We start from the raw sequence: 13,110 nt of genomic DNA on the forward strand, positions 1-13,110 counted from the left end.
CAGCAGTCCCCCAGACCAAGGACAAGCTCCTCAAGCGTATCTATGGGGATAATCCAGCGTCCGTTGGCTTCCCCATGCTCGAGGGTATTGAGGAGATTGTGGAGAAGGTGTGGCAGGTGCCCTGTGATCAGCCTCCAACATCCAAGCGCATCGAGCAGCTTTACAAGATCAAGCAGGGCACCTGGCCGGCGTTGATGAAGCACCCTCCACCTTCCTCCTTGGTCACAGAGGAGTTCAACCCCCGAAGATCGGGTCACTCCTCGGTGCCTGCCGATAAAGAGGGCAAGAAGCTTGATGCCATGGGCAGGCGCCAGTACATTGTAGCTTTGCTGGGTCTGAGGATTGCCAACTACCAGACCATCATGGCAGGGTACCAACTGTACCTCTGGGAGAAGTTGGCGTCCTATACCCGAGACCTCCCACCTGAGCAGAAGGCTGTGGTCTCCCTGCTGCAAACAGAGGCTGTCCGGCTGTCTAAACAGCAAATGAATGCTGGGAGCCACGCTGCTGACACTGCTGCTAGAGGGATGGCTTCGGCGGTGGTCCTCAGGCGCCACTCTTGGTTACGGTCGACGGCCCTGTCCCAAGAGGTGCGTTCCAGGGTGGAGAGCATGCCCTTTGAAGGGGACTCGCTGTTCTCCAAGTCCACCAACGAGACCCTGAAGAAGAAAAAGGAGGACAGGCAGACGGCGCGGTCCTTGGGTCTGGCTCCAGCGGACAAGCCCTCCTCCAGGTCACGGTACGCCCCCCGGTCCGGCCCTTACCATTACCAGGGCAGATACCAACAACAGCGGCCGGGCTACCAGCAGTATCCTGCCTACCAGCAGCGGCCTTACCCTCCCGCACAACAGCAGAGGAGGCGTCGGCCCTTCAAGCCTCGCCCGGCACAACAACCGGCCCAGCAGAAAGATCAGCAGGGTGCCGGGAGGCAGTACTGACGGGTCACGCCAGCCGTATCCCCGAACTTTTCGGACAGACTGAGTCCGCTCCTCTCTGAGTGGGAGTCAATAACATCTGACTCATGGGTCTTAACGATTGTTGAACTGGGATACGGGCTGGAGTTTGTGGAGCTGCCTAGATGCAGTTCACCCCTGACAGCTGTCAATAACACTATGGCCGAGCTGGATGCGGAGATCGTGTCACTCTTGGCCAAGGGTGCTGTGGAAGAATTGCCCTATGAGGACTCTGTAAGGGGGTTCTTCTCTAGGTTCTTCCTGGTCCCCAAGAAGGATGGGGGCTTACGTCCCATTTTAGATCTGAGGGGCCTTAATGCCTTCCTCAAGGTGACCAAATTCAAAATGGTTACGTTGGCGGCTGTGATCGCCTTGCTGAAACAGGGAGATTGGTTTGCGGTTCTTGACTTAAAAGACGCATACTTTCACGTGGGCATACGGAAGGAGCACAGGAAATACCTGAGCTTTGTTTACCGGCAAAGGGTTTTCCGGTATAAGGTGCTCCCCTTTGGCCTGTCCACTGCCCCACGAGTGTTCACTAAATGTGTGGCCCCTGTGGTTTCCTTCCTACGGGAAGAAGGCTGTACCATCTTTCCGTACCTCGATGACTGGCTCATCGTGGCTGAATCGGAGTCTAGGCTGGTGCAGGACATTGGCTTGGTACTTAGCACTTGCCAACGCCTGGGGCTCCTGGTGAACTTGGAGAAATCCAAGCTGGTGCCCAACTGCAAGGTGTCCTACATTGGTGCACTGTTAGACTCTGTGGAGGGTAAGGCGCTGCTTCCCTTGGAGAGGGCTCGGTCCCTAAAGGGTCTAGTGTCCGTGTTTAAAAGGAACCGATTCCAGTCTGTGCGCACTATCCAGTGCTTACTAGGGCATATGGCAGCGGCCACCTCTGTGGTGCCTTTCGCTAGGCTGCGTATGCGCCCGCTCCAGAATTGGTTTGTGCGGAGGTACGATGCTCTGCTGCACCCTCCGTCCCTCAAATTCTCTATCCCGAGGGTCATCCTCTCCTCCTTGGACTGGTGGCTGTCTGATGACAACTTGTTTAGAGGGACCCCCTTTGGGTATCAGCACCATGACGTCACGGTTACCACTGATGCCTCTCTGCTGGGATGGGGGGCTTACTGTGGTGATGTGTCTGTGCAGGATGTCTGGTCTGAGAGGGAAAGGACCCTCCATATCAATGTGCTTGAACTAAGGGCCATTCGTTTCGCACTTGTGTCTCTTACAGCACTGCTGAGAAATCGTCATGTCTTGGTGCAGACGGACAACACGACTGCCATGTACTACGTGAATCAGCAGGGGGGCACAGTGTCTATGGCCCTGTGCCGGGAAGCCACGCTCACTTGGCAGTGGGCTATCAGGAACGGCGTGTCGCTCCGTGCTATACACGTGGCTGGGTCAGACAATGCCCGGGCAGATGCCCTCAGCAGGGTCCCTTTGCTGGACCACGAGTGGGAACTGAACGTAGAGTGCGTTGGGCCGATCTTCCAGATGTGGGGTCATCCAGTGATAGACGTGTTCGCCACTGCGGCGACCACCAAGGCCCACACGTTCTGTTCCAGGGCAGGGAGCGACCCCCTCTCTATTGGGGATGCCTTCCAGTTTACGTGGACGCAGGGCTTGCACTACATGTTTCCTCCGTTCCCCTTGATTCCCAGGGTCCTGTGCAAGATAGAGGAGGACGGGACGGACTGCATCCTGGTGGCCCCCTTCTGGCCACGGCAGGTTTGGTTCCCGAAGCTCCTGCGGATGTCCCAACGGACGTATGTGAGTCTGCCCCCTCGGCAAGACCTTCTCCTAAACGGGAGCCTAGTCCACCACGATCCCAGGAAGCTGCACCTAACGGCTTGGCGGATCGTTCCTCCCCGATAGGCTTTAGTGACGAGGTACAGAGGGTCCTCCTGAATGCTCGTCGGCCATCCACTAGGCGCGCTTATGCGGCCAAGTGGCGCAGGTTTGAGCTCTGGGCACTTGCCAGAGGAGTGGTGCCTGACAGCAGTCCCTTGGGGGTTGTGTTCGGGTATTTGTGCCACTTGCGTGGCCTGGGCTTGAAGGTGTCCTCCCTCAAGGTCCACCTAGCAGCGATATCAGCTGCTCACACCCGAGTTGAGGGTGCTACGGTGTTTTCTCACCCACAATCCCGCCAGTTTCTTAAGGGCATGTACAATCTTTACCCACCTGTGTCGGCGCCAGTGCCTCAGTGGTCACTGTCCTTGGTGCTCTCACGTCTCATGTTGCCTCCATTTGAACCAATGGCTACCTGCCCCTTGGATATGCTATCCTACAAGGTGGTGTTCTTGGTGGCCGTCACATCGGCCAGAAGGGTCAGTGAGCTGTCTGCACTGCGGTCTGACCCTCCCTTTCTTGTGTTTCATCCCAACAAGGTGGTCCTGCGTCCCTGCCTCGGGTTCCTGCCCAAGGTGGTGTCCGCCTTCCACCTCTCGCAGGATATCTCACTGCCTGCATTCTTTCCTCAACCTTCCTCTAAGGGGGAAAAGGCCCTTCATTCCCTAGACTTGAAGAGGGCCCTAGCCTATTACCTGGATAGGACGAAGGGATTCCGCACCTGTCCTCACCTGTTTGTATGTTTTGGGGCCAAGGACAGGGGTAACAGGGCTTCCTCACAGACCCTGTCTAGATGGATTGTGACGGCCATTAGCAAAGCCTATTCCCTGGCAGGGGTGGCTTGCCCGCTTCATGTCAGAGCCCACTCCACGCGGTCCCAGGCATCCTCTTCGGCACTTCTCAGGGGGGTGCCCCTGGTTAACATTTGTAAAGCGGCCACTTGGTCCTCTGCAGACACCTTTGTCAGGCATTACGCCGTTGATGTCAATGCGGAGCAGGATGTATCTGTGGCCAAGGCTGTCTTACACTCCCTTTTTTCCTGAGGGAGTTTTGGAATGACTTTCTTGGCGTACCTGCTGGGTACCCTTGAGTGGAAGAGTGTATATATGTACCTTGGGGTGTATATATATGTAAATATTGAGTATTTATGTGTCCTTACACAGTTTTTTTTACATAGATGTATATATGCATATCTATTTATTGTTGTTCTTGTTTGTTCAATAAAATTGTGTTGGACTTCACCCCCGCCTTCCTTATTGTGTGAAGCTTGGTACACTCCCATGTGTGGAGGCACAGAAGAACGAAGATGAAAACAGGGTTAACATACCTGTAACTTATGTTCATCGAGTTCTTCTGTGCTGACACACAACCCTCCCTCCTACCCCGCTGTGAACTCCAATGCACGATAATGTGATGGCTGTAACGGAAATTGGTGTTTTTAAGGTGTTATGGCTGAAGTGTGTTGGTCAAGCGGCGGCAAGGGAGAACTGAGGGAAGGGGCCGTTGGTCGCTGGAGGATCACGTGACCGTTTGGGCGGGAAAACGGTCGCTGAGGCGCGCGACAAACGGCCCCTTCGGAGCCATGGAAGCTCTAGAAAATTCTCCGGCGGCTGGCCTGCGCCTGCGCAGTCCCCATGTGTGTCAGCACAGAAGAACTCGATGAACATAAGTTACAGGTATGTTAACCCTGTTTTACTGATAACATCACTTTAGATAGGGGCCATTTCCCTCTGCGGAAAGCTGATGAATGGAAATTTATAGTCTGTAACTGGAAGGCCTAAAAGTAAGTACAGATTTAGTATTCCATCTTAGAATAGTTGATTTCATTTTTTAATTTGTTTAAAAAAATTATTTAAGATATCCCCTCCTTTCCACAGTGCCTAGGTAACTTACAAATTATAAACATAATCAGTTAAAATTATGTAATTATTAGTATATGTAGTTATTTGTATCCTCAATGGAGACCCAAAGCAATACAATGCAAAAGAGAGAGAGAAAGATGCAACAGTAGCATTTTCTTTCCCTTTCATTCTCCCTCATCTTGAAGTGTCATCAGGAAAAGGGGATGGAAATGGTAAGAAACTGTGGTGCACACCCCTGCATTGCTGTCGGTAGTAACAAGTGAACTGCAACACCTGCAACTTTTCATTTGCCTGAAGTTTGGACTTCTTGATTTTGAGCTGATTCTTGGCATGAAATTTCATGATGTGGAGATCAGTTCCTAGTGACAACAATCATTCATCAGGACAAGTGTAGGAGTTCAGTGTCTTTTTGGATAATTTTTACTGCTGTACAAAACCCCAGACTGTATTTGCATGGTGTATCTTTCTTACCTCTCTTGTTTACAGCTGAATACAATGATACCTGTGGTTTGAATCTTGAACTGCTTTTGTTCTTGATTTAGCACATGAGGCAGCTATCAGTTCAGTGTGTGAAAGCTGCAAATAACTGCTTTTCTTTGTTTCAGCCTTTGCTAGTGCATGCTAAAAACGTCGCTCATTGTGTAAAATTGCAAGCCACCCGACATTTGCAAGTCATTGAATGTCGATGATTGGCGACATTATACCTTTAGTGCTGTTTAGTGCCTGTTCCCCTTTGTCCTTTAGCTTGAACTGCACGTGGCATGTTGTCATTGGGAGAATTGTTTTAGCTGTATGCCAAATAGCTCAGAGAATTGCTGTAATTTATTCTGTATAGTAATGGAAGGCCAAATAAGAAATGCGTATTATTGTACAGAAGCACAAAATTGTAAAGCTCTTCCACTGAGTATATCTATTCAGTGCGATAGTTTACTAGTAATTCAGATTAGAAGTTTCCTCTTTTCCCTCCCTAAATGTATTTAGATAACATGTATAGAGATGTTGCCTGTTGTATGTGGGTAGGGTTGCCAGCCTCCAGGTAGTGGCTGGAGATCTCCCGGAATTACAACTGGTCTCCAGGCCAGAGAGATCAGTTCACATGGAGAAAATGGCTGCTTTGTGGGGTATATGTGAATGTGTACTAGTGATGCACAGATGAGTGTGTTCTGTTTCTTCTTATTTTCATGTGTAGCATGGAAGGCTATTTATTTAAATATTTGTTTCCAAATATCTCTTTTATGCCATTTTGCTCAATTTTAATAGTTACCATGATTAATGCCAACAGTTGTATCGAATTTCATTAAAACCGTTGGGGCCATAATTTCATTCCAAGTGCAGAGAAACCATAAGAGGAAAGAATCTTGAGGTCTCAAGAAAATTCAGTCACATTCCTAATATATACATAAGCATCATAGCGACTCATCAGGTTATTTATTTATTTTAAAAAATAAATAAGTTATATGCCGTCTCTCCAGAGATCTGCTTGAGGTGGCTCATAAAGTAAAAACAGTATGATAAACCCATAAAAGGAACCACCATTTATAAAACAAGCTTGAACCATAAAAAGCATAAAAAACTAGTATCATAGGAAAAAAAACATTCAGTTGACCATACAAACAGTTTTCAAAAGATGGAACCCTTCAGTTAAAAGCTTGGGTAAAAAGAAATGTTTTGAGTTAGCATATAAAGGGACAGTAAAGGTAAAGCTGTAGGTGAGCATCAAGCAGGAGAGCATTCCGAAGGTGAGGCTCCCCACTGAAAAAGCCACGTCTCCGGTCGCTACCTGCCTTGCTTCTGTAGGAAGGCAGTAGAGATCTTCTCTATAAACTTTCAATTTTCTTCCAAGCTGAGTCTATACTATGAAACATAGAATCATAGGGTTGGAAAATATCTCTAAAGTCATCTAGTCCAACCCTCTGCACAATGCAGGAAATTCACTACTATCTTCCCTCCCCGCACCCCCAGTGCCCCCTGCTCCATGCCCAGAAGATGACAAAACACCGTCAGGATCTGTAGCCAAACTGGCCTGGGGAAAATTGCTTCCTGACCCCAAAGTGGTGATCGGCATTACCCTGGGCATGTAAGAAGGGGTCATGAGAACTAAGCACTGTTCTAACCCTTCCTGCCCTCCCTCTCATGATCTGCCTAGGTTCACAGAATCAGCATTGCTGTCAGATGGGCATCTAGCCTCTGCTTAAAAACCTCCAAAGAAGGAGAGCCACCTTGGTATACTGTGTAGGATTTCTCTAAAAAGGGGTGCTATTTTGGAGGTTCTTCCTAGTTTCATTTGGATTAAATGAAATATGGTGTTAGATAACAATAGCATTGTTGAAATTGAGTGCCTGGAAGTGACAGAGAAGTAAAAAATGTGCTCTTTAATAGAGCCTTTTTGGCTCTAGACTAAGGCTCGGGAAAAGGTTGAACTGATACATTAAGTCTTTTGGTCTTGTATCATGGCTTTAGATGGTCCAAATTTATTTTGCTGGCAGAACACATTAAAATCTACTCACTGTGTTTTATACTGGTTAGTGTTTCTCCCTTTCATAATAACAAGTGGGTTGCCAATGCTAGCTTGAGCAGTTCCTACATATTTGAGGGCGGTGTCAGGTGGCGGAGTTTGAGGAGGGAGCTGCATGAAGTTGTGATGTCCTGGTCTCCACCTTCTGAAGCTCTCGAGAAACTGATCTCTGCAGTCTTGAGGTCAGTTTAATTCCAGGAAAATTCCAGGCCCCACCTCGAGATTGGTGATCCCAATAAACAGGAAAATACAAAATTTTGAAGACCTGAAAGATGTTAACAGCTCAGTGTTCTTCAGCTTGGATTGGAGGTCTATGTGACTTTCAGTAGGCATGAGTAACTGTTAGAGCAGTGGTGGGCCAATTAATGAAGGCATGTCTCCTGCACCTTTCAGTCCCAACCTGACATTTCTTTTTTTTAAAAATGCATTATTTTCATAAATTTACTGGGCCAATCGCAAAAGCAATGCATAAGTGTTCCTTTGTCTTGAGTCTTGTGTTAAGTTTGGAATTGTAAGCCAACTACAATTTATATGCATGTGACTTCATTTACTGCAGCAAAGGATGGTTCTGTCATCTCCTGGCTGAAAAATCCCTGCCAAGGTTGGTTCTGTTTCTGTTCCGTTGGGGAAGTAGGAGCAGAAGGAGAAAGCTGAATGGCGGAAGAACATTTTCCTGTGATCAATTGGTTTTGTGTTTTGTATTCACTGTTTAGGTTATAACAGAACAGTCTGTGAGTTGATTTAGTTCCTACTGGGATTTAGTCCCTGCTGGATTCTGTGTGTTAGTTAGGATTGTATGCTGCAAATGCTTCGCTGTCCGGAAGCTGGTTGCTCCCATCCCTGTATCTCCTTGCTAACAAATTGATGTTGCTTTGAATATTCCTGTCTCTGCTGTGTGCACCTAAGAGCAAGAACCTGAGTGAGTAGTACCCTACTCCTGACTAGAGATGGGCACAAACAGCAATACGAACTAAAAAAAGCTACAAACAGCCCCATCAGCTGTTCGTGACCAAGCTGTTTGTGAGGCCCCATTCTAAACGAACAGGTGGTCTTTGCAAGCCTCATTCGTTGCTGTTCATCAAGCCAGACAATCTGGCACCTGCAATCAATTCCCTTGGCAACCAGAGGCAGGGACTGCCTGAACTCTGTCTGAACTCCTGCTGTTGCCCTGGAAACCCCAATCTAAGCCCAATTTAGCTTGATAGGCAGATCTTCCTTTCAAGTGTGGAGCTCCACATTTGTTACAAGGAAGCAAAGAGCAGGGGGGGAGGGGGGCTCCCAGCTCTGGTTTTGCAGACAGTGAGGGAGAGACAGTTGCTGTTGGCATTTTGTGAGAGAGACACAGGGAGAGTGGATTGGAGCTTGAATTTTCTTTGTGTGTGGTGGGATAGGGATTTACCTCTTCAAGTTCCAGGGCTGCTGCCGGGCTCTGGGCCAAGCTATTATTTATTACTGGTACCTTTTCTGCTGCTTGCTCAGGTCAGGTTTCTGGGAGTGGTGCGATAGGGATCTACCCCTTAAGGTTCCAGGGCTGCTGCCAGGCTTTGGGGCCAAGCTATTATTTATTATTGGTACATTTCCTGCTGCCTGCTCAGGTAGGGTTTCTGGGAGTGGTGTGGTAGGGTTCTTGATGGCTGGAGGAGAGCCTGCTGGCCCCCATGAACAAGGAACAACGAACTTGTTCGCGATCAGGTCATGTTCGTTGTTCGTGGATGGCAACTGTTCAGCTTTTTTTTTTCTGTTTGTGCCCATGTCTACTCCTGACATGCAAGCCAAAGGGAACATTGGAGCTTGGGTATTGATTCACCTTCTGCATATGAACAAATTATTTCTTGCTTTAGTCATGTATTTTGGTGTTAGTTCTTTGATTTGAAATTTTTTCCCCAAACTCAGATATTTGCACAACATTTACATTTGAAGAATGAGAAGGCCTGCATTTTAATTGTTCCCAGTTCTCTTTGACATAAACACTGTGTGTACAGGGAGTCTTTGAAGGTAGATTGAAGATGGAACTATTCTGATACTTCAAGAAATCCTGACTCATGCATCTTGTGTGAACATTTGTTGAGAAAAAAAACCCTGCATGTAAAACTTAAGCTATGGTTGTAAAATTCCTTTATATTTCTCCTTTTAAGGTGACGACCCTGGTCAATACGAGTAATAAAGGGCCGTCTGGTAAAAAGAAAGGGCGATCTAAGAAGGCTCATGTGCTAGCTGCGTCGGTGGAACAAGCGACTCAGAACTTCTTGGAAAAAGGAGAACAGATTGCAAAAGAGAGCCAAGATCTCAAAGATGAACTGGTAGCTGCTGTGGAGGATGTGCGTAAGCAAGGTATGCACAAATGTCTGGGTGGGAAAATGTGGGATGATAGATGTCTCTGGGATAACACCTATTTCATTAGCTTGATTTATATTGAGTGCTCTCTGGTATTTATATATAGTGTAAGTACCATTCAATTTTCACACAAGTGCACAATCATGATTCGGGTTTGAATTGCTTGAGATGGTACCAGCTCTTGCTGCTTGGACTTTGCTTAGTCAGGAGAATTGACAATCACACCATTAGAAATGCTTTGTGCTAATCCAAAACTAGACTTGCCCATGGTGTAAACACATCTCTTAAAATATTTAATTAGACAGTTTTTTAATGTGGCTCCACTCCAGAAACACTTCTTCCTAGTAGGAAAAAAAAGCAAGACAACGATTAGGCAAGTCATATCCCATGCCTGCCCCACAAATAAATCGGCCGTTGCCACTGTCCTTTGCCAGTATGACTGGAACAAGATTTTTAACTGATTGCTTCAACTGCAGGCCAAGTTATGTTAGTTGACGAAGAATTTTTTTTTTGTAATTGCGGTAATTACTTTGATAGACAGTTCTAAAATGTTAAAGCATCCTCTGTGTATAGGTCTAATTAAATAACACGAGTGTCTTGATTCTTATGAAGGCTGCTACCAGGAATGGGCTAGGAAGTGAAAATGACCCCCACTTTGGGGGTCATTTTCATTGTTTTGTGGGATGAGCCTTTGTCTCATCCCACATCGTATTGTGGGATGAGCCTTTGCCTCATCCCACAAAACAGCACCGGTGCCGGAGGAGATAGTTGGGATAATTGCCCAAGGGGATAATTGGTGAGCTGACCATCATTGCCACTGCAAGGGTCTGCAAATCGAGTGACTCTGGAGGTTTGTGTGTCTTGACTCTGCTTTCTCCTGGCCACCGGCATCCCTCTAGGATAGTGGTCTAGTGGGAACTTCCCCTGCAAGTGAAATGACCGATCCGCCCCAGCTGCTATGATGGGGTGAAAACACATATTTCGTTGAACAGACTGGTCCTACAGAGCATCTGCTCACCCGTGCAACCCTTGTGTTCAAAGCAGGGGCTGGGTTCAGACGTCTAGGGTATCTTTTCCGCCTCTTGCTTCGGGCGAGTGAAACTGTTTCCTGCACTCAGATTCCCTTTCATTGCAAGTATAGCTTTATCTATAAAAACGGTTCAGAGCAAGAATTCCCGACACATCTTCCTTTTTTCTGGTAATTTGTATTTAAAAGCATTGAATATCAAAGTAGAGGCATTATTAAATTTAGTTGCGTGATCGTTGGCAGTTTGTGATGATGTATCCTAAAACGTTCATCACATTTTATTGAGGAAAATATTCATAACCTATTCCAAAGTATTTGCTACCAGTCCCGATTGTTATTCAGGGTTGCTGGTGCTCATTCTGTGAAATATTGTGCAGTAAATGTCACTCTATGCAAATGTTCTATTGTTAGTCCTCTCAGGCCCTCTCAAAATCCATTAATTATCTTTCAGCTCTCAGAAAACGGAGATTGGGAAAGGCATTAAATTCCCTGTTCTGGGATGATGTGAAGCACTTGTGATAAATGAGTCGGTACTATGTGGGGATCTTAGGGGTGATGGAAATATAATGCTGGGCTTGCCTTTTTCACAACTGTATTCTGCACAGCAAACAGGAAAAGAAAGCCATTCTAATGAGGGAAAAGCAAAACTCATGGCTGCCTCTTACTACTTTATCATCTTGTTACTCTCAATGAGTGCAGTCGGTCGGCTGCTGTGTATATTTTTGTGTTAACTAAATGAGCTCTATAACTTTCACATTGCCCCTCTCCTATCCACCCACGCTGTTCTTCCATAAAAACTTTTCCACGGTGCATGTAATTGCTAAACTAACAAAACAAAGTTATGAGTTCCTATCAAATCTTTCAACATTACAAATACATTTATTTTGTATACTATAAGCTATTTTTCTTTTAAGGTATTAAGGGTTTATCCTGCTTATTAGTGCTTAATTATGTTTCTGAGAACCTATAATATTTAAGAGGAGTTAGCCGTGTTAGTCTGTAGTTGCAAAATAGTAAAAAGTTCAGTAGCACCTTTAAGATCAACCAGCTTTATTGAGGCATAAGTCTTCGAGAACCACAGTTCTCTTCGTCAGATGCATCTACCCCTTCAGGTTCCAAGGCTGCTGCCAGGCTCTGGAGCCAAGCTATTATTTATTATTGGTACATTTCCTGCTGCCTGCTCAGGTAGGGTATCTGGGAGTGGTGTGGTAGGGATCTTGATGGCTGGAGGAGGGCCTGCTGGCCCCCACGAACAACGAACATGTTCATAAACAAGTCATGTTAGTCAGTGTTAGTTGTTCATTGTTCATGGATGGCAACGAACAACGAACACCATGTTCGGGTTTTTTTTTCTGTTTGTGCCCATGTCTAGTAATGGATGGAAAAGTCTTCATTTGTTCATTTGAAGGTTATGTGTCCACTAAGATGAAATGGTGAAGCTTTAAAGTTATTTCAGAGACAATCCCACAATCTTTCTGATCTAGTGGTGCCCTCACACTTTGCCAGCAGACTTCATCTCAGATCCTGGATTTGAGGTCTTCTTAGGGTAGCTTTGACAACAACAGGGACAATTTGAATTACCTGCTTTCCTGTATTCCATGTTTGGGCTACAAAGACAAGCAAAAGAGACAGCTATCCTTCTCCAAAGTCGTCGTTGGTGGGTATTCTTGGGGTGTGGGGTGGTGAACCTTTCCTAAAAACAAAAAGAGTCCAGTAGCACCTTTAAGACTAACCAATTTTATTGCAGCATAAGCTTTCGAGAATCAAGTTCTCTTCATCAGATGCATGATACCTTGTATCATGCATCTGACGAAGAGAACTTGATTCTCGAAAGCTTATGCTGCAATAAAATTGGTTAGTCTTAAAGGTGCTACTGGACTCTTTTTGATTTTGCTACTACAGACTAACACGGCTAACTCCTCTGGATCTTTCCTAAAAAGTAAGTCAAGGGTGTCTTTCTCCTTATTCCTTAAACAAGTGATTGACATGCATAAATAATAATTCATCTTTCCGGTATTGTGTTATTTGTTTGCTTCACTCTTTCGATCATGTTTTGTTTATGAAACATTTATGCATAATACATCTTCTGATAAAAGAAGGTTATCTATATTGCATTAACATAAGCAGTCACAGAATTTTGATTGTTATTTGCAGTAAAATGTCAAGTATTAAAATTTTACCAGAAATCAAAAATAGGTCAATGCTTGTTAGAATCCCTGAAGCTTCAATATATGTTTGTTTGTTTTTTAAATTTAGCACCATGTACTTTTTATAGATAAGCGAAAGAAAATAGATGAGGCTTTTATGGGACTTGGCTTTGGGTAACTGTATGTATTGCAGGATTGTACATTGAGTATTTTAAACACAAAACAAATTGCTCTTCTATGTTCGGAGTCTTAAATATATTTTTGGTGTAAATATATGGTTTATAATTTGTATGAAACAGAAGCATATTCCTATTGACATCCTGGGATATGTAACATAGTGTGAAGAAGATGTGACTGTTTTGTTTATGTATATGGATCAGCTGTTAGATTTCTGTGCTGTCCTTCCTCTCAGGAGCTCAGA

At 45.7% G+C, this 13,110-nt stretch overlaps 1 protein-coding gene across 1 annotated transcript in view; it reads left to right on the forward strand.

Annotated features, from left to right (window-relative positions):
• Positions 1-13,110, forward strand: part of CTNNA2 (catenin alpha 2) — a 678,629-nt gene that overhangs the window by 147,779 nt on the left and 517,740 nt on the right. The window contains exon 3 of the mRNA XM_054989920.1: positions 9,317-9,512. Coding sequence (XP_054845895.1) covers positions 9,317-9,512 — 196 coding nt within the window. The remainder of the gene's footprint in view (positions 1-9,316; positions 9,513-13,110) is intronic.

The sequence above is a fragment of the Eublepharis macularius genome, chromosome 10 (assembly GCF_028583425.1).
Source record: "Eublepharis macularius isolate TG4126 chromosome 10, MPM_Emac_v1.0, whole genome shotgun sequence".
Classification (NCBI taxonomy): domain Eukaryota; kingdom Metazoa; phylum Chordata; class Lepidosauria; order Squamata; family Eublepharidae; genus Eublepharis; species Eublepharis macularius.